This window comes from Ovis canadensis, chromosome 3 (assembly GCF_042477335.2).
Source record: "Ovis canadensis isolate MfBH-ARS-UI-01 breed Bighorn chromosome 3, ARS-UI_OviCan_v2, whole genome shotgun sequence".
Lineage (NCBI taxonomy): Eukaryota > Metazoa > Chordata > Mammalia > Artiodactyla > Bovidae > Ovis > Ovis canadensis.
Window position 1 is genome coordinate 9,496,876 of NC_091247.1, and position 19,940 is coordinate 9,516,815.

Sequence of the window (19,940 nt, forward strand, 5' to 3'; positions counted from 1 at the left end):
CCAAGCCCACTGGGCTTGTCAAAGCAGGGCCAGATTTACTAAAACCAGGTTTGGATGGTAATTTTGCGGTCATAACAACTATTTTCTTTACATACTGCTATAGAAAGGGGAACCCCCGGCTTTAAAAAAAAGTCCTAATTGAAGACACCATTGAGCGTAAATATGCTGGAGTTTTTAATAAAAACATGACGGAGGAAAACATTCAAAGCTCAATAATCAGAAGCAATTTGCGTTGTGAGTGGAGATACGTCATTCCCACTCCCCACCCCCTTGGCTGGGCTCAGTGCGGGACTGGCAACTTTAGACCTATGGCAGAAATAATGAACAGCAGCGAGGCTCAGAGATAGCCTGAAAAATATCCTGGAAAAGAAAAACATATGCCAAAGAGTGTGGTGCAAAAGTCATATTTCATGCCTGACTTTAGAGAATGTTAATAAGGATTAGAACCATACTCCAACAGAACAACTATCAGTCAAGGCAGGTAATTAATTTTGCTTCAGATCTTTGCTTGGGAAAATGAAAGCGGGAAGTGTTACTTCACAGCACAGAGATCCCACCACACTAGAACAACTCAGAGAACTTCCAAAGCCATGTCCTGAGCCCAGCTGAAAGAAACCTGGCTGACGCTGGCGGGTTCCCCTGATCTGTTGCCATGTAGATTCGGGGATCTTTTCCGAATCGTAACAATATCAAACATTTTAACATTTCAGGATTGGTTAATAAATATGATTAAGATAACACGTCCCAAACCACATGTCCTCTGCTAGGCCTCCAACATGTGGAAGACAGATGTGTCTTCTGTGCACAGATGACCCAGCCGGCTGCTCCCCCGAGGCAGGGACCTTGGGAGACAGAGCCCCGAGAGGTCCTGGCAGCCCAGTGGCCCTCTGTGGCCCTGTCACGCGGCTGGCCTCCCTGTGACCTGCTGTAGAGAGGAAGGGCCAAGCCCAGGGGGTCTTGGAGTCTGACACTTGGGGGACAGAGAGATAATAGGATGTGGCACGGTGCCACCTGGCTCTTGTCCTTTGGTGTCCCAATTTAGAAGATAAAATTCCCAAACCCACACAACTCCATGCTATCCAGAAAGCTTGCAAAATCATTTCATCACAGAGGCGTTACCCACCTCTAGGAACTGGAATTGTAGGGCCTTTTCTCAGTGGTCTGAGGTCAACCCCCCTCCCCCTACCTCAGTGGCCTCAGCCCAGGGGAACAGACAAGGTCACTGATAAAGCCAGAGCCTAGAAGAGGGTTCTAGAAAGAACTGTGGAGTTGGCATACAGACCCCTAACTGGGCAGTGGAATGAGGTTCCTGACTCTGTTTTGCTACCACTGAGATGCTGGGCTATACCTGGCTACACCTGGGCCTCATTTTCCCATTTCTACAAGGATCTTAAAGAGGCCCTCAGCTGGGATACTCTAAACCAGCCCAAGGTCCCACTAGCAGGTGTGGTCTGTCCTCTGAGGTCCTTGGAGGCCAAGGAGAAAGCCAGGTCCTGGAGACCAGGGCAGGGAGGCCTGGGCATGCCACTGCCTACCGCAGGACTCTAGTTCTGGGGTGGGGGGTGCAGCAGGCTCAGAGCCAAGGTTGGTGTGGGTAAGGACCTCTCTCACCCCTGACCACCCAAGGCCCCGCCCCCAAAGCTAGTTTCTGGGCTAACCTGAGAGCCAGCCTCTGTCTTAGGTTTCCCTAAGAGCTAGGAGGGAGGAAGAAGTTTGCCCAGATCAGGCAGAAGGGTTAGGGTGAGGGTCCGCAGAGAGAGGGAGGGCAGTCTACCTTAGTGGTAGAATGAATGAATGAGTGAGTGAATGAATGTCAGAGAGCAGAGAGGGCTTTCTGAACCCATCACAGCAGGCAGGCTGAGGACAGGGCACCTCCTGGAGAGGAAAAAGGCCACTCGTGGTCCCGGAGAAGGGGCACTATGACCTGGACGAGTCCAGCTGCCATAGGGCACGGGAGGGTAAGTCCCAGCCTCCTGGCAGCTGTGGGAGGGTCTCCTTTGGGCATCGCTCAGTTCTCAGAGGCTACCCTGGAGGTCAGGCCCCACCTTAGCTGGACGTGGTCAGGACTGCCTGGTGGAAGAACCCTGTCTCGCCTTCTTTCAGCTGTGACCCGCTGGTCACTGACTGCTGCGTTGCTGGCCACCTATCACCAGCTGAGGCCTTGGCCTCCCTGGAAGACCCCAGGCCTCTCCCCTGCCGCAGGAGCCCAGGCCAGCGGGCAGACGCTGCGAGCCCAAGGCTGGCCCGGCTGGGCTGATATGAACCATCTGCGTTGTCTTAGGCCGCCCCTCTGCCCACTGTCCCTCTGAACTCGGCCGGTTCCCGCGGGCCGTTTGATGCCTCGCAGGGTCACAGACCCCCGCGCACAAATCACCGCCGCGGGGCTGGGGGTGGGGCGGAGGCGCTGAAACCTAATCCGCAAAGTTTGCTCTGCCGCCGGCGGCTCGCTCCTTCCCCCGCTCGCTCGACCACCAACCCCCCTTTCCAAACAAGGCTTATTTTTCTTGCCAAAAAAACAAAGTTGGTATCAAGTGTTTCGAGGGAGAAAGTCTCTCCCCCACCCCTGGCCTGGGAAGAAGGGCTGGGGCTGGCTGCTGGCTGCAGCAGGCACTGCAGAGGGGGCTGCGGCAGAGCACCGGCGGGAGGTGAGCTCCGAATTCCCAGGTCCGCTGGTCCCCTTCCCAGCTCTGGCCGGTCTCCATGCCCTTCTTCACAGCCGCAGCCCTGGCTGTTTTTTTGACCCTGCCCGGGTTCCCTGGTTGTCCCCTGCTCAGATGGGGCTCCCTCCTTGGGGCTCTCTGTCCTAGAGTGACCAGAGATGGAAGCATCACTTCCTGCCCCTTCTCCCTCCCCATAAAACAGCCCTTGCCTGTCGCTTTTACGAGGTGACACCCTGCTCTCAGCCCGATCCTCCCCACTCCCGGAGCCTGGGCTCGAGAGGGAGGAGACTGCGTGCAGTCAGGCGTCTCCAGAGCGCTCCCAGGGCGCAATGGGATCCCCGGGAGGCTGCCCCGGAGCACAGCCTAAGAGCTTTAAAAGGAGGCCAAGGAGCCGGGTATACGAGAGACAAATTCCTTCGAAGTACCCCCACCCCACCCCCCCAACACACACCAGTTCCGTTGACTCTGGGGCTTTGGGTCTGAGATTCTAGAAGCCAGGCGGGAGGTCGCCTGGCCGGTCCCCTGGAGGGGCGCTGAGCGGAGCCCCGGGGGTGCGGGGGTTTCATTTGCTGGGTGTTGGTTTTGCTTTTGGTGGTTTTCAGCCTGTGCAGCGACCCGGAGCCTTGCGCCGCGACTTCTAGGAAGCCCGCGGCTTCCCACTGCGCCCTGAGGCGAACGCCAGCGGCTAAAGTCCGCAGCCGCGCCCCCGCTGTTGGGCTGGAGATCTAGTTGGTGGCCAGAGCTCAGGCAGGGCGGCGACGTCGAGGGTCCGGTCGGTCGGTGGACCTGGCTGGATCTGGGCGGCCCGAGCGCCGCTGAAAAGATCTGCATACTGTGGGACAGGGGTGGAGGCGGCGGTGGCGAGGATAAAGGCGCCACTGGCCCAGCGGAGAAGCAGGTTTCCGCAGGGGTTGAACAAAGGAATTCGCCCTCAGAAGAAAGGGGCCCAGCGAGTAGTTTGCGAACGGTCAACCCTGAGACTCCCAGGGGTACCAGCTTGGCGACATCAGTCCCAGGGATCCAACGAAATCCGCCCCGCGGAGGGCCCCAGCCTGGTTATCTCCCTCCGGCCTCTCCCGGCTTCTCAATCTTGCTTTACAGGGGATGATGGGGGTGCACTGCCCAATGCCACTTCTCCTGGAGAAAGGGGACAGACAGGGCCTGTGTCCTCTGTCAATGGAGGCAAAAAAAAGAAAAAAATTCCCACCAACTTGTATCCTCTGGTCCTGGGGCCTTTGCCCCCATTTTCCAGAAGCTGACAATTGAGGCTCCCGAAAAGCATCCCCTTCCCCCACCTTTGGTGGAATGCCTGGCGGGCTCCGGAGACCCAAGCACAACGGGAAACGAAAGGAGCCTGGGGATGGGGTGGGGGGCACAGGGCTGGAGCCCCCCTCCTCTCTCCGCCCTCGGAAGGGGTGGAGGGGACACGGTTGTAAGGTGCTCGGCTTCTTTTCTCTGCCTGACATGAATAAGGGGATTAGGACGGCAAGTTTCCGTCGTTCACTCCGTCGGACAAAGGGCCCCGCAGTTTGAGCGGCGCAGACTCTGATTAAACGACAGAGCCCTGTCACTCAGCACCATCCTAGGTACTTGTGTTCGTGACATAATCTTATTAGAAGATAAAACCGGCGAAAGCCTTTTCATAATGAAAAGTTACATTTAATGGCTGGACTCGCCCCCCACTCCCTCCCCGGACCCTGCTCGCCTCCCCCCCGTTGCTGTTGGATATGGCTCGCCTGTAATTGGCATTTAAAGCACCAAGTCCGGGAGAAAAACGGGGTTTAGGGTTTTTGTAATCCCCCTAAACTGTCTTTGTTCGAAATCTCCACAGATACAAGTCTGTTAAGAGTAAATATTTGTGGATTGATACAACCCCATTTCCCCCCTGCAAACCAAATCTGAAAAAAAAAATCCGCTCTCCCGCCGTGCTTCGGCCGGGGGCGCAGGAGGGAGGGCGCTGGGTCGGCCCCGCGTGGGCGCGCGGGGAACTCGGCTATCGGGGTGCCACGCCGCCTCCAGGAGCTGAGGGACTCTGCACCTTTCTGCGGCGGGAAAAAATGTCTTGGACGCTTTTTTTTTTTTCCCCAATTTTCTATTCCCTCGATAAACAAACCTCCCGATCTCGCTGCTTTAGGGCCTGCCCGAGGGGGTCGATCGCAGGGCTTGGGGAGGAGCGAGGGCTTTGCTCAATTCCGAATGAAAACGCGAACTCTCTCCACCCGCCTCGCTCCATTCCAGGGGGTTTAAGTGGCTCGGAGGGAAGTCCTGGGCCGCGGGAGGCCCCGCCTGGCAGGGCTCTTTGAGTCCAGCCCAGGAGAACGCCTGGAGCCGCCAAGGGCCCCCGCAACGAGGAGCCCGAAGGCTGCCGCGCGGGCCCCGGGCTCCCGGCTCCAGCCCAGCCCGTCCCGGGATCGGGTTCCTTCATAAATCAGCGGCTGGGTGAAAGGGCTGCGCTTTAGAAAGGGCAGGACCGTGTGCGCGTATTAGAGCTCGCGGTTCCCAAATCCGGGCTAAACCCCTGGTGACACCGAAATTCATCAACCGCCGCTGGCGCCCTGTGGCTCGGCCAAGGATCCCGGGAACCGAGGAGCCGGGGAACCGAGGAGCTCGTGCACCTCGCTGCCCCCATTCGGGGGTAAAGGAGAACGAGGAGCAGGAACTCTCCGAGAGGGGGGCCTGGAGGAGAAGGCGGGCGGAGACCACTGAGAGCCTCCCCGCCTGAGCGCCGAAGGGGGGCGCTGAAGGCAGCTCTTTCGCCCCGAGAAAGGCAGTTATTCTAACCTTTTTCCTTCTCTGGCCTAACTGGGGCATTCCGGTGGAAGAGAGCAGTGATCCACCCAATTCCATCCCTTCCAAACCTCGGGCGCTGACACTGCTCCCCCACCTCCCTCTGGGTGCTCCAGGGAGAGTCACAACGGCCCAAGGTGGTAACGTGGAGCTTCCAGAAGGTCAGGAGTGAAGGGGTGCAGGGTCCCTACTGCTTTGGGAGTTAGCCCCATCTGGGGAAGAATCTGCTACAGAGTCACTCTGGACTTGGGAGAAGTTATTAACTCTCCCAGCCTGGGTTTTCTCACCAGTACACAGAGCTGCAGCAAAAAAGGTGAGTGTCCATTCAGACACTCAAAAAACACCCGTCGTTTTCCTTCCAGATGCACTTCTGTGGCCTGATGCTCCGGCGTTAGTACAGCTAACCTACCTTATTAGGAGTTAGTAACACCTACCCTGGCAACTTCCAGGGTCTGCTGGGAAAAACTGGGAACTTATGTGCCTCATCCACAGTAATGGGGGTCCATCCACAGGCTGCTGACTGCCTGCCTCCAAGGACCAGCTTCTGATGGCCAGCCCTGTGCTGGCTTTGGGGTTCTGCAAGGGGAAAACCCCAAAACACCAGTCCAGACCCGGGTGAGAAGTAAGAGGGTGGGCAGGGCTGTTTTAGGAGGTCGGTTTAGGAGGCTGCGCTCCTTGGGCCTCCCACTCGGGCAGACAATGCATTCCTGCCGGGCAGGGCGCCTCAGGCTTCCATCCCAGGCAGGCAGGCAGGAAATATACATTGACTGGATGCCGAAGGTAGGCTGGCATCTTTGGGTTTGTTTCACTTTTCCTTTGAGCAACCCAGTGAGATTGGAAAGATCACCCCTATTACACAGAGAAAGAAAACTGAAGCTCCGGAAGAGGCATCAGCTTTCCTAAATGGCCTTGGCCTGCGTTACTGGGAGCCAGAGACATTCTCGAGCCCGGATCTGTAACTGCCGTCTTGCTCTTTGAGAAACTGTGTCCCCCTCGGAGGGCCCGCCTTTTGGAGGAGGTGGTCCCAGAGCACCCTGGTCCTCTCTGTCTCCATAGGCTTGGGCAACTCCAGGCCTGGGCGGGTGCCCACATCCTGGCAGCCCAGTAACTATGGCAATCCAGGAGTCACATGACAACAGTCACGGAGTCCCCCTTGAAAACCAGAGGTGGGAGAGGGGAAGGGCGGTCACACCCAGCTCATCCAGACCGGTGGTGATGCTGCCCGCCTCTGCCATCAGAGGCGGGCAGCATCAGCAGAGGCATTTGGGATTGGGGGAGGCGCCCTGGCAGCTCGGTGTTCCAGCATGCCCACTCATCTTCCTGCACCTAGTGCGCTGCTCAGCGGTCTCCTCACCCCGGCCCCGGTGGGCACCCTCCCCGGCTGGTACCCACCTCACAGTTCCTGAGGAAACCTCTGACAGCAAGGCTGGCCAGGAAGCAAATATCTTTGTTTCTCCTGGAACCTGATTCCAGGAACCGGGTCCCCATCCCCCCTCCACCACCGCCCCCAGTTCACCAAGTGCCAGGCCAGCCAGGTGCTCTGCCATCAGCCGGCACATTTGGTCCTGGTCTGGGCCTGGCTTCCAATTGAGACAAAGCCCCCTCCCCTCCCCAATGTGCGCACACACGTCCCCTGGACCCTGAGACTCCCCTACCTCTTTTCAGGGCCCCAGGGTCCACCAGGCAGATCCAGCGGCTGCCAATCAAAAAGCTGAACAGAAATGGATACAATATTGCCCTGGGAATTACAAAGGAAGGGCCTCTGCAGAAATTTATTTGTACTGATCAGGACCCAAAGGTAAAGGGCAGTGAGGAAGTGCTGTCAGCCAGGCCTGAAACTCAAGAAAGTTGCCATTCGGAGCACAGTGGCCCCTTATACCCCTCCACTCCCAACACCGCAGTAGTTAAAGCAAACACAGGCCCTTCACTGCCCTGTCAGTTACACCTTCCCCTCAAAATTACACAAACTTTGAAAGATTTTTCTGAGAGGAGATGGATGCTTCAGGAGACTTGAGGTCAAGGCTAGGCTGTTTAAAGCATATCATTAACAAATAAACATTTACTGCAAAAAAAAGAAAATGGAGAAAAACCCTATAGGCCACCGGGGAACCAAATCATGTTGCTTTTGGCCTCAAATGACAGGAGACATTTATGACATGAATGGAGAACACCAGCCGGCCGATGAAATGGCAAACGTCTGCCACTTTGCTTCCTCTGCCTTCGTGAATCAACTTTTTCAAATATGGTTTTCAGCCTTGCCCTCCCCTCCGTACCACCACCTCCCCACTTCTGACTGCAGTGGCAATAAATACATATAATTTTGGTTTTGCTCTCTGCTGCCATCAGCACAGAATCTGGAGGTTGGAGAGGGCTGGGTCAGCCAGAGAGCCAAGGGCCTTGGGTCCTCCAGCACCCTCCATTGACTGACAGCTCACAGGAACTCCTTGGATGAGTGGACCATCCCTCCTTCTTCCCTCCCCTAAAGCTGAGGCCTGATTGTGGTGTCCAACAAATTGGAGGTTATAACTCATGTCACTGAGAGTATCTTCCATCCCTCCGCCTAACTAATGCCAAAGTAGGACTGGGTGGTTGTGTGTGTATGTGTGTGTTTTCCCTTTTCTGTTTTAAAAACCTCACAGCTGCAGGATAGAGGAAGTTCCCTGGGGAAGCACTGCCAGCTCTTTATGGACCAAAAACCTCCCTGGGCTGGAAGAGCCTTCTGACTGCCTGGGCTGGTGTTTCTCACCTGAAAAACGCACAGATCCCTGGATCTCTCCCACACATACCCTCTCTTCGGAATCCCCCCTGCAGCCTGGGAGATGTCGGTTGAGCTTTATTTTCTGTCATTTGAATCACAAGAGCAAATGAACATGAACAGCTCTCCAAATACTAAATTATATTATTGAGTGTGCTTTTCTAAGTAATATGTAGACCCTGGAGATTCCAATAGAAAGATCTTTGATTCAGCCCAACCTCCACAAGCTGCTCCCCACCCCCCCTCACAAGAAGGAATAGGCCAGGCCCACCCTGCTGCCCGCTGCCCTTCTTGACAATGCACAGTTGGCATTTGTTTCCACTCATGTCATCAGAAGCTTTTCTACCTCTATGGAGGTTCAGGAGAGGATACTGGATCCCATGAAGTATGGAACATTTACTGAAGCTTCCCCACCTCCACTGGGGTACCGGGTGTAATCCTCACAACGTCCCTGAAAAATTATATCGTTACCTCCATTCTGTGGATGGAGAACCTCTGACTCAGAGACGGGCAGCCGCTTGGCTAAGATCACACAGCTGCTGAGTGCTGAGGCCGGGAGGTGAACTTGGGTCTGTCTCAGTGTCCCACTCAGGTAAAGGGAATGGTTTTCCCAGGGGTGTCCCTCATCCTTCCTATGGCAAGCCTAGCACGCCAGCTGCCCTCTCTTTGGCATGGAATCCATGGGTGGTATGGTGTGTGGCCTCGGAGCCAAGGCATTCCTTGCCATGCTGATGGTGATAAAGCAACAACAATAATTTCCAGAATATTAACAATGTGCCAGGCAAGATGCCAGGTCCTTTGGGGCACATTATCTCCAATCCTCATAAAAATACTTCTCCCTTCCCAGGTGGGTATGTCCCCCATTTCACAGAAGAGGCTCAGGTAGGTGTCGGGGCTCAGGGGTCCTAAGCCTGGTTCCAAAGGACACACAGGAGGGAGCCTCACGCACCCCAGAGGAGATTCTCACAGCCTGCTTCCCCCACTCGGGAAAAACCCAGCAAACAAATTAGGCTACACCAGCCCGGAGCCTGGGGAATACAGGGTGAGCCAGGAGTCAGCTGTGAATAATGCATCCGTTCAGCAGCGGAGGACTGCAGCCTCAGGAAGGCCCTTGCTTACCCTTCCGCCTGCAGCCAAGTTGCTGGTGCCCCCCCCCGGGGGCCAGAGGGCCCCTAGATTTGGACTGGCACAGGGATCCCCTCAGCCCTTCCATGTCCAGGGAGAGCACTCGAGAAGTCTTTTAAATAAGGCAAAGCGCTGGCTCTTCCTTCTAAGGAAATCCGTTTCCAGGACAGGCCCACTACTCTACCCCAGGCTGTGGGCAGGGATGTCATAGCTTGAAACTAGTCTGCTGGGAGCGATGCCAGCTGGGGTACCCACTGGTGGAGGGGATGCTGCTGGTGTAACTGGCGCCCCCCTAAAGGAGGCCTCCCAAGCAGGGAGAAGCGGCCGCCAGCAAAGGCTGGGGCCTGACTTCGCTCTCCCCATGCGCCACACCCGGTGCTGGGAGGTGAGGTGAATCTCCCAGGAAGGCCTTTCCCGGTGTAAACATTTCCCAGGAAAGGAATGCACTGGGGAAGACTGGGGTTGGGCCACTGGAGCCACAGTCAGCTGGAGTAAATTAAAAAAAAGAAAGAAAGAAAGAAAGAAAATCACCCCAGGATTCGGACAGCTTTTTTGGTGAAACTCAAGCAAAGCCTCGCTGCCCCACTCGCCGCTGTGGAGGCATCCTACCTGGGCAGGCGAGGCCCAGGGCACCGTGCGGGCTCCACGGAGGAGAGGCGAGGCCGCCCGGGCAGGCCCGGCAGCCGAAAGGCGCCGCCAGCCCTGGATGCCGAGGTGGGCGCACAGCGCACGCAGGCTCCCGCTGGCCGCACACCGACGAGGCTCGGGTGGCCAGATCTGGGAGCTGTCTTCCAAGCGATTAGGCTCCATTTTGTGACAGATTTTTGGACTCTGCCAACGACCCTCCCCCCTTCCGGAGCCTCCTCCCGGAATTCGCCATCTCCTCGGGATAGAAAGATAGAAACCCTTTCCAGACGAGCGACAGACGGCAGGAAAAGAGAGTTACATAATTCTATTTGGCTAAGCGGCAAAAGAAAAAAAAAACAAAAAACAAAAACGAGGAGGTGGGTAATGTCATTTTTAAAATGTGTTCTTGGGTGGAGGAAGGAGAGGGTGTTTGTGTTTGGAGGTTGTGGGTCTTCCCGGTTTCTAACCCGATTTTCTACCCAAAACGGAGCTTGCGCTGCCGAGGGGCCAAAGTCTGGGGCACAGCTGAACGATCCGATGCTTTTTTTCTCCCCTGAAGGAGACTCCCCCCAAAAAACACGTAACTGAGAAAAAGAAGACTTCGAGTGATGCATGAAAATGCCCAAATGTCCGTGGCCCGCTCTCCACTTTGCAGGATCAGGATGTGCGGGTGGATTTTTATCAAACGTTATTAAGTGCGCCCGAACGTCAATTAATCACCCCCGTGGTGCGTAAAATAACGCTGTGTCTCTGAGTGTCCCGGATCTTTAAAATAAATGTGGAGGAAGAGACGCTTAATAAAAATAGGAACCTCTTTCCAAGGATCGAGCCCCGCAGCCCCTCTCAAGGCGAAGAAACAGTTTTCCGAAGTTTTGTTTTTTTTTTTTCGGGGGGGTGTTAATTTCCCGATACCGCTGACACAGACTCGACAAAATCGAGAAGGCACATTTCTGCGCCCACTTGCCTGCATTCTCGTCTGAAAAGCATTTACGCACAGATGCAATAAATATGCATCTGCGATCCTCAAAGAAAAAAATAAATCGTGAAATACATTTTTATTGTGCAAAGAACATCACTTCCCAGTGAGCCCCTGCTTGCCTCTCTGCCCTTGCTCTCCCACAGAAAAGATCCACCGGAGGATTTGTCGCCAGAATTGTCTTGATAACAACCCCCCTTTTTCCCCCTCCTCCACTGGCCAGCCTAGTGCAGATACCTGATTGGCATTATTGGAAGAAAGAGGGGACGAGGGGAGGAAGACACCAAGAGAGGCATGAATAATGCCTGCCTGCTGTCCACAGGACCTAGACTCTGTGCTGGAGATTCACCCTGACCCCAAATTCACTTGCAAACACACCCCTACTGCACTGAGGGAGAAAGCTCTTAGGTACCTTTTTTTCTATTTTAAACAAATATACTTTCAGCAAAGCAATAATTGTCTAATGCTTAATTGTTTTGTAAAATGAGGGAATTGGCCTTTCAGCTTTAAAGGATCATCCAGCTCAAATTGTGTGACTTTACAATTTCCTGCTCTGAAGAACCAGGGGGGCACCTTCTCCTTGTTTTAAAGAAAATTGCTATGAATGACTGGGGTGTGGGGAGGAGAGGATGGGCAGATGGGTACAAGAGGCTGGAAAGAGTCTTTACAAAATGTAAAAAAAAAAAAAAAATTTTCCTCAAAACTTGCACAAATGATTTGGAGGCCTATTTCCAGTTTTCTGGGCCTCCGGCCCCCACATGTTGAGTTGTCCAGGCTGAGCTGCCCTGGGCAGTGGCACCACCAGAGCCGAGCTTGGGCAGGCAGAGCCAGGCAAGGGGTGCAGGACAGCAGGATGTGGACTGGAGGCTGGTGAGCCCCGCTGAGGGGACAGTCCCTGGGGCCACCCCAAAGCCTCTGACTGCACCTAGCTCCAACTACTTTCCTCCTTTTCTTTATACTGCTCTATGCCTGCCTGTGGCTAAGCTGACTGGTGGCCTCAGCTTCTGGAACTAGAACCTATCAGTCCAGGGCACAGCACAAACCCCATGAATGGTAGTGTGCCTAACCCAGGGTGCTCCAGAGAGAAGGGCAGTCTTTGGGGACCACAAAGAGCCGGCTCAGGACAGGGCCCCAGTTCCTGCCTGCAGAGCCCCCCAGCTGGCAGGAAGAGCGAGGCACAAAAAGCAGCTCCTACTGGGTCCCTGGACCAGGGGAGCACAGAGTAGGTGCTAGTGGAGGGCTCAGCCGGGGTCTTTTGAAGTAGAACCCGATGCCCTCTCCAGGGCTCTGGCCTGCAGTCCCACCTATTTCCAGGTCTCAGTCAAGCTGCGCCCCTTCCCATCAGGGTGTGGATTTCAGGACAGTCCCCGAGCAGAGCGGGTAGGCTGCCCTTGCTATCGATACCAAGCACTGGCCTCCCTGTCTTTTCTCAGAGGCTTGGGCACACACAGCCCCTTCTGAGCACCACACCACCTGAGCAGCCTACCCACCCCACAGTCCTATCGGAAATGGTTTTCTGGGCATCACTGCAAAGTTCTCACGGGCACCCACTAGTCGCTGCCCTGGGCATCCCCACGCCCCTCTTCCTGCTGTTGCTCCCCTCCGTCTCCGTCTTAATCACACAACCAGGCACAAAACCCAGAGGGTCAAAAGAAACAAAACAAAGACCTGAATCTACTCTTATCTACCCCACGCCCCCTGCCAGACAAATCCATAGTCTCAGCTAAAAACAAAAGCCAAGCAGGTAGGGCTCAGCTCAGTCACTGGCCCCAACCATGAGAGGCTTGGGTTGCAGGCGGCCAAAGCAGGCCAGCCCTCCTCAACATACACACATTGCAAGAAAGAGGGCCTGCTGGGGAAGGCTGACTTGGTCAGCTCCTCACCCCATGGGGAGCCCAGATTGTGGTTTGCCACCTCTTAAGGTCCTCTTCCTAGACAGCATCTCCAGCCAACAATAATTATGTGTGCAGGATTCCCGCATGGAACGGTCTGGGGAGGGCGCACACCCTTTTCTCTCCATCGGGGACTGAAAAGGCAGCAGGGAGCCTGGCAGAAAGGGGGCATGCCCGAGGGCTCCCGCGCTTCAGCACCCTGGCACTCCACCCCCTTGCTTCAGCAATCCCCAACCGACACAAACCCTGCCTTGGGGCTGGGGAAGCACACCGCCAGGGCCCGGTTCCCTAAAGCACTGCTTTCGTTTGAAAAGCAATTCTCGGTCCCCAGTGCAGGCCTCCGTGAAGCCAGGCCTTGGTCCCACGACCGAAGCATCGTATCCCTCGCTCCGCTCAGGGCCTTGTCCCGCGCACTCCAACCGGAGCAGCCCAGCGCAGGTTTCCCGAACAAAAAAGATGGCAACTAGGGGCTGCTGGAGGGTCCCCGCCACCCCACCGGGGTTAGCCGGGCCGGGATGGTTCTGCCCTGGAGGGAGACGCGCAACCCGCGGAGTTCTCTCTGGAGTTGACGGGCCCAGCTGCGCGCGGGGCCGGCTGCAGGGGGTACGCGGGCCCCGGCCGGGCAGAGGGGCGGCCGGGCTCGAGTGTCGGGCGGCGGCGGGGAAGGAGGAGGACGCGAGGCGCTTACTGTTGGTAGTCTTGTTTGCAGTACAGTTTCCGATCCCGGAAGTAGCAGCTGGTGGTGAGGGCTTGCTGACACGCCGCGCACTGCAAACATTCCTCGTGCCAGGACGACTCGTTGACTCGCATCAGGAAGCGGTCGGAGATGGGCCGCTGGCAGCCCTCGCACACGGCGGGATGCGGGCAGTCGGAGCCTGCAGCGCACAGGGCGAGAGCCGGGCCGTCAGCGCCTACCAGCCCGGCCCAGCGTCCCGATTGCGCTGGGCCCGCGGCCCCCGGCCCCAAAGGCGAGGGCAGCCCGGGAGCGCCGCCCGCATGCCTGCGCCTCCCCGGCCGCCGCGCCAGGGGCCGGGCAGACTCAGTGAGTTCATCCCGGTCGGCGGACTCCGGCGCCGAGAGGCCGCGCGGGCCTGGAGTCTCGGCTCGGCGCTGCGCGCTCCCCTGCTCCGGAGATCCAGCGCTCGGTGGTAATACCAGAGAGGAGGAACCAGCACGGCGCAGGGCAGCCGGCAGGGACCGAGACAGAAGAGGTGAGGGCTTAGGCGCACGCCCCCACGGTGGCGTTCGCTGTCTTCTCTCCCACATCTCCCCCCACATCTGTAATCTGGGTGACCCGGGGAACATTTCTTAGACACGGCCCTTCCCCAAGTGACCCGGCACCACTCCCAAGCTTGCCGAGGTGACTTCTTGCCCTCTCCATCACCCCTGCCACCGCCTCCTACCTCTCGCCTCCCGAGTGGCAGCTCTAGAACTGCGGCCCGGTGAGGATAGGAGGTGGCGGCTGGAGCTGTGCCTGTCCTCGCTCCTCCTAGGGGGTGTCCCTGCGTACCTCTGTCCCCTCAGGATGCCTGTCTAGGCGTGCCTCTCGTCCCTTTGGTGATCACTCCAGGAGTCTTTCTCTCTGTGTCCCCAACACCCCCACGTTTTGCAACACCATTGCCTTTATCCGTTGGTCTGGACCCCCCGTGTACACCTCCAGGGGCCAAGGCCCCTGTCCCCTGCCAGTAGACCACTCGGGCGCGTGTCCCGACCCCGCACTCACCCAGCAGCACCCCCAGAGTGGCGGGCCCGGGGCGCAGGGCGTGCTCCTCCATCTTGATGCCGTCCAACATCTTCGCGCAGTCCGTCTGCCCGCGGGGGAAGCACCTCTCCAGCGACTCGGGACCTGTTGCTATATCCATGGGACGCGGGGCGCGCTGCGGGCCCCGCCGGCCAGGGTGTTTGCCCGCCCGCCTGCCGGCCTGCTCGCCTCCCGCCGCCGCCGCCGCCGCCGCCGCCGCCGGGGAGCCGGGGAGCCGGGGAGGCCCGGCCCCCGCGGGGTTGGAGCTGCGGCTGGGGCCGCCGGCTGCCCCCGGCGAGTGCGGAGCGGCCACTCGCTGGCCCCCGGCCCCGGCGTCGTGCGGGCGGGCCGGGGCGGCTGCAGCCCGCGCCGCGCTCTCTCCGGGGGCACTCGTGGGCACGCGCGCCGGCTCCTCTGTCAGTCACCTGCCTGTCAGCCCCGGGGCCGGGCTGCAGCGGCGGCGAGCGGCGGCGGCGGACGGAGCCGCGCGGGGAGGAGGAGACGGCGGCGGCGGTGCTGGTGGTGGTGGTGGCGGCGGCGGCCGCGGCGGCGGCGGCGGGCGGGGGAGGGGGTGGGGGTGCAGGGGCGGCCCCGCGGGCTGAGGGGGGGGCGCGCGGGCGGCGCAGCGGGGTCCCGGGCGGGGCGCAGCGGGCCGCGGGCTTCCAGGCGCGCTCCCCGCGCTACCCCAGTGCCATGGTGCGCCCGAGGAGCCGCTCGGTTTAGAGCTGTGGGGCCGGCGGCGGAGGGATACCCCTGCCGGGAGCCGCCTCACCGCTCCTCAAACTTCCTGACATTTGAACTCATTGGTGCGCCTCGTATCCCTGCGCCGGGATGAGCCGGCGACTCCACGTCAAATAGTGCCGTCGCTGCCCACCCCCCCACCTCTCCAACCCTCCCCGCCCCCCGGCCGGAGGGCTCCCCGCGGCCCCCCGGCTTGAGCTCCCTGCGCTGCGCTGGTCCCCCGAGTGCGGACCCGGGCGCCCCCCGCCAGGCCGAGCTCCCCGCGGGTCCTTCGCAGAAGTTTGGGTCGCCTTCGAAACAAATCCTTCTGCCCCACCCCCTTGAAAAATTGATTTGGGAGTTGGGGAATGAAAGCTTTTCTTTCTTTTTTTTTCTTCCCTCTTCTTGCCTTCTTTATTATTAATATTTTGTAAAGCTTCAGCGCTAAGAGGAGTGGCCCTGAGCGAGGACAGACTCTTCACGGACGGCGGGGAGAGCAGCGGCTCCACCAGGGGACGGCGCCGACCCGCAGTGGCCGCCCGAGGGAGACCCCGACCTTCGGCCGAGGTAGGTCGCACCGGGCTGAGTTGGCGTCCCCCCGTCCCCCACCCCAGCCAGCCCCGGTGCGGGCGCCTTCCCGGATCCGGTGTGCTCTGTGGAGAGGGCTGGCTGCGGGGATCGAAGCTCGGGGACCGGCAGGCAAGAGGGAAGGGCTGCTGGCCCAGGACTTGCCAAAGTCCTGGCCCGGGGTGGGGGAGTGGGATTTGGCTCCAGATTTGGGGGTGGGGGTCCGGGAAAGCTTCAGACGTGGCAGAGAGTGGGTGGACGGGTGAGAGAAGATCTGAGAAGGGCCCCCGGGATGAAGATTGGGAACACTGGGGCAGGCCAGAAAGGTGAGGCCGGGCTGCAGGCGACATAGAGTTTAGAGGATGGTTAGGAGGTGAGAAAGCGATCGTGCCTAGGGGTGGGAACAATTCCCGGCCTCGCAGGATTGGCAATGAGGGGCAGGGGTAGAAGGCGGTGGCCCCAGGGTCGCGGAGGACGTGCGCTGGAGAGCGCGAAGGAAACCGGATTGATCGCTGGAATATAAGCTACCTTGGGTGGCTGAGGGACCCTGCCGGGGGTCAGTAGGCCATGCCCGGCAGGGACAGGGCCCTGGCCAGTCTGGGCAGAGTGGGCCTCGGCACCGGGAAAGGAAAGGCCGGCGAGAAAGAGCGGCCGACTCGGGCGCCCGCCCGACCTGGCTCCCATCGGGTCTGGCATCCGCACTCCGCACGCAGGCCGCTGCGTCCGGCTGCGGCGCACCGCGCCCGGGCCGGCTGTGTCTTCGGCTCCCGGGGTCCCCACGGAGGCACGGCTCGCCCGGGAGCAGAGGGGCCGAGGCGGCCGGGGGCAGGCGCAGGTTGACCCTGCGCGCCGCTGGGGGCAGCCCGGGCCCCTCCCGGAGCGGAGCAGCGGCGCGGAGCGGGGCGGGGGCGGAGGGCAAGGGAGGCGGGTCCCCTGACCCCGCTGGAGGCGAGAGGGCGGATCGGATTTGAAGCCTGCGGGAGGCTTGGTAAGAAGTGGCCCCCTGTGCCGCGGGGCCCCGCGGAGGAGCCCGGCTTTGTGGAGGATTAGAAAGCTCCCCCCCATCCCAGTACCTGCGTGTATGTCGGTGGGTATCTGCGTGTGTGTGTCTGTGCGTTTCGATGCTCCCGTGTCTGAGGTTCTGCCATGCCTGCGCACCCGTGTCTCTGTGCACATACGATTTCTCTGCGTCCCTGCAACTGTCTGGGCTCCGAGTATGTGATTCTGAATCTGTGTCTGATTCCCCCGTGCCCGTGTGTGCTTGGATGTGAGTCTGCTGGGCCTTCTATGTCTCCATATCGTTAGCGTTTTTGTAGGTCTTTGTGTGCGCCCTTGCGCCTGTCACGCTATGCGGGTCCCTAGGTCTTTGTATGACTCTAATCCTCCGTATTGTGTACGGGATCCTTTTCTGTTGCTGTCTTGGTGTCGTCACCTTTGTGTGTCTGTGTGTACCTCCGAGTTTCCGAACGATTCTGTGTGCTCGCGAGTCTCCGAGTTGTGTGTCTTTGTGTCTCCGTGTTTTTCTTGATTTCTTGGCGTCTTTGTGTGTCTGTATCCAGCGGATAAGTGGGTGTGGAGTTTCTCCCACAAGCCCTTGGTCCCTTGTCCTTGGGCAACCTGGAAACCCCAGGCCTTGAGCTCCCGAAGCCGGGCCTGGGACTGGGCCTAGACCGTCCTCGCCGGGTGCCTGGGACTGGGGGCGAGGTAGCGGCGGGTGAAGCCGGGCGGACTAGGCTCGGGCGCGCAGAGCCCGGGGCGCAAGAGCCCGGCTTAGGGCTGGCGGACCGATCGGGCACATTCTGCCCTCTGCTGGCAGCGCTGCATTCTTGCACCCTCTGTCGGGCGACTGCTTGTAGGCAAGAAGGTCCTTGTTCCAGGCCCAGACCCTCTTCTCCGTCAGAGCGCACTTAGGAATTCTCTTCCCTCCAGTAGGAATTCTCTTCCATCACAGGTCCTGCAGACCCACCCCAGACTCCAAATTCCGGGAACAGCAGGTCATCCCCTTCTTCCTGTTTCCCATTCCCCACTTTCCCTGTGCTGAGCCTCTTCTCCACAACTCTCTTCTCCCCTTTGTTGGAATGGAGACCTCTGAGCTTCTGGGACTCTCTGGCTGGTGTACAGAGTTGAGTCGGGACTGTGCCCAGGGTCGCATTCCCAGGGCGGCTCACAGGCTGCATCTCCAAGCAGAAGGGTGAGATGACGACCCACCTTCGGGTACATGGCTCACCTGGCACCCAGGACGTACAGAATCTTGGCCCATCACCCTGTGCTCCTGCCAGCTTCACAGCCCACACCACCAGGGCCAAGGCGGGTGCCCAGAGCTGTCCGCAGCTGCTGAGATTCGGGCTTGGACCCCGGCCGCAGTCTGCTGTCTCTGATCTGGGAGCGGGGTTCCTTAGGCCACGAACCTGGTTTCCCATCTCCTCCTCCTCCTGGTTTGCTGCGCATTAATTCCCCACCCTCTGGATCAACCCGTCGGTCCTGTCCTTGCCTTTTGTCTCTGCCCCCCTCTCCCTCAGCTGAATTGGCGGCGTCCCGGCTCTTTCGCGCTGTGCACAGAGGCCCCAGGTCTCTTTATAAGCCCAGTTGTGGCTTCTGCGTCTCCCGACGGGCTTCCGCTACTGAAAACTTAGCAGACTGCACGGTAGAAACGGGGCCTCGGCCCGAAGTTGGGTACTACCGATAGCCGGCGAGTGCTGTCTTGCTTGGACCGGCCGACAGAAGCCGCAGATTCTTCCCCAGGGCGACCCCAGGCCCTCTGGCAATCCGGGATTCTCTTGGGCTCGCACTAAGGTGTCAGAAACAGCTTCGGGTTTTCTCCACCTAAGGGAAGACCCAGCTGACTGTGCAGAATCACTTGGGAAGAAGCAAGAACTGAGATGGAAGCTATAGGGCGGGAGTCTTAGCTCCCCATTTCTACAGACACCTCATTTCCACTGTACCTTTCTTTCTACCTCCTTGCTCCTTTCCTTAGGGCTTAGTGCTCCCGCCGGCTGCCTGCGCTACCAGCGGCCCACAAGCAGGGCCCTAGGACTCCCACCCTCCCGGCAGTGGAGCCCTGTCTGTTCTCCCCCTGCCGTGCTTCTGACCAGAGCCATCCGTGAGTCCCCTCCCAGTTTACAGCCCCAGCTGGAAGCCAGAATCCTGGGCAGGGGTGGAGGACAGGGCGCCGCCCAGCCTGGTGCCGCGCGGCGAGGGCGCCGAGCTGTGCGGATCGGAGATTCCACCCTGCCAGCAAGGGGTAGAGTCAGGGCTGCCAGAGCACACAGACCCCGTCCTGCCTTGCTTGCTGGCCACTGGCCCCTGAGATCCTCAGATGCGTGGGTGCGGGAATGTGGGGGAGGCCAGCCTGGACCAGAGCTGCGGCCCCCAGCCAACACCTAGGCTGGGGGCTGCTCCTCCCAGGACCTAGCCTGGGCTCTGAAGACCTGGGTGCTCAGGAAGTGAAGTGGGAAGGCACTGAAGGGGTCGAGTGTACCGGCCTCTGGAGCCAGATGTGATCACCTTTGACTCCTTGGATCACCGGCTGTACTTGACCCCCGGGACACAGGGGTCAAAGGCTCAGGTCTCTTCTCAGCTAGCAGAGAGATGCATGTGTGTGATAAGTAATCTGGTCACCTTCTCACAGCCCAGGGAAGAGGGTCTGTGGTCTTCCCATGTCTGCGGAGAGCTCAGAGACCCTGAGTCCCGTGGAGGTGCCCAGAGGAATAACTGGGGGGAGGTGCGGTTTCCAAGTTGGGGGGCGTCCCTCTGACTCAGGACTGGGAGCAGGCCTCACTCTCCCATCTGGGGTTTTCTAGACTGAGGTGGCGGGGGACAAGACTTTAGTCAGAACTTGCTGGTGAGGCACAATGTGTGTGATTCCAGGCTGTGTGCGGGTGTGTGTCCGTGTGCAACGTGGGGACCGTCCAGCTCCAGCAAAGTCCTTCAGCCCTCTCTGCGGCCCAGCCCCCATCCTCAGCCAGATGGTGGGGGTCTCTGGCCACGGACTCATGACTTTTCAGCACAAGGTCTGGGTCATTAGTCATGAGATTTCTCCTTGGTGGGTCAGGAGATCCTGACTCAGGATTGCAGATCGAAAGGCTGGTTT

General features: G+C 58.9%; 1 protein-coding gene across 2 annotated transcripts in view; it reads right to left on the reverse strand.

Annotated features, from left to right (window-relative positions):
• The window catches only part of LMX1B (LIM homeobox transcription factor 1 beta), an 86,001-nt gene extending 71,278 nt beyond the window's left edge, over positions 1-14,723 (reverse strand). For both annotated transcript variants that reach the window (XM_069580128.1, XM_069580127.1), the window contains exons 1-2: positions 14,546-14,723; positions 13,511-13,697 (exon numbers count right to left, since the gene is read on the reverse strand). In XM_069580128.1, coding sequence (XP_069436229.1) covers positions 13,511-13,697; positions 14,546-14,684 — 326 coding nt within the window. In that variant the 5' untranslated portion in view covers positions 14,685-14,723. The remainder of the gene's footprint in view (positions 1-13,510; positions 13,698-14,545) is intronic.
• Between the last annotated feature and the right edge of the window lie 5,217 nt (positions 14,724-19,940).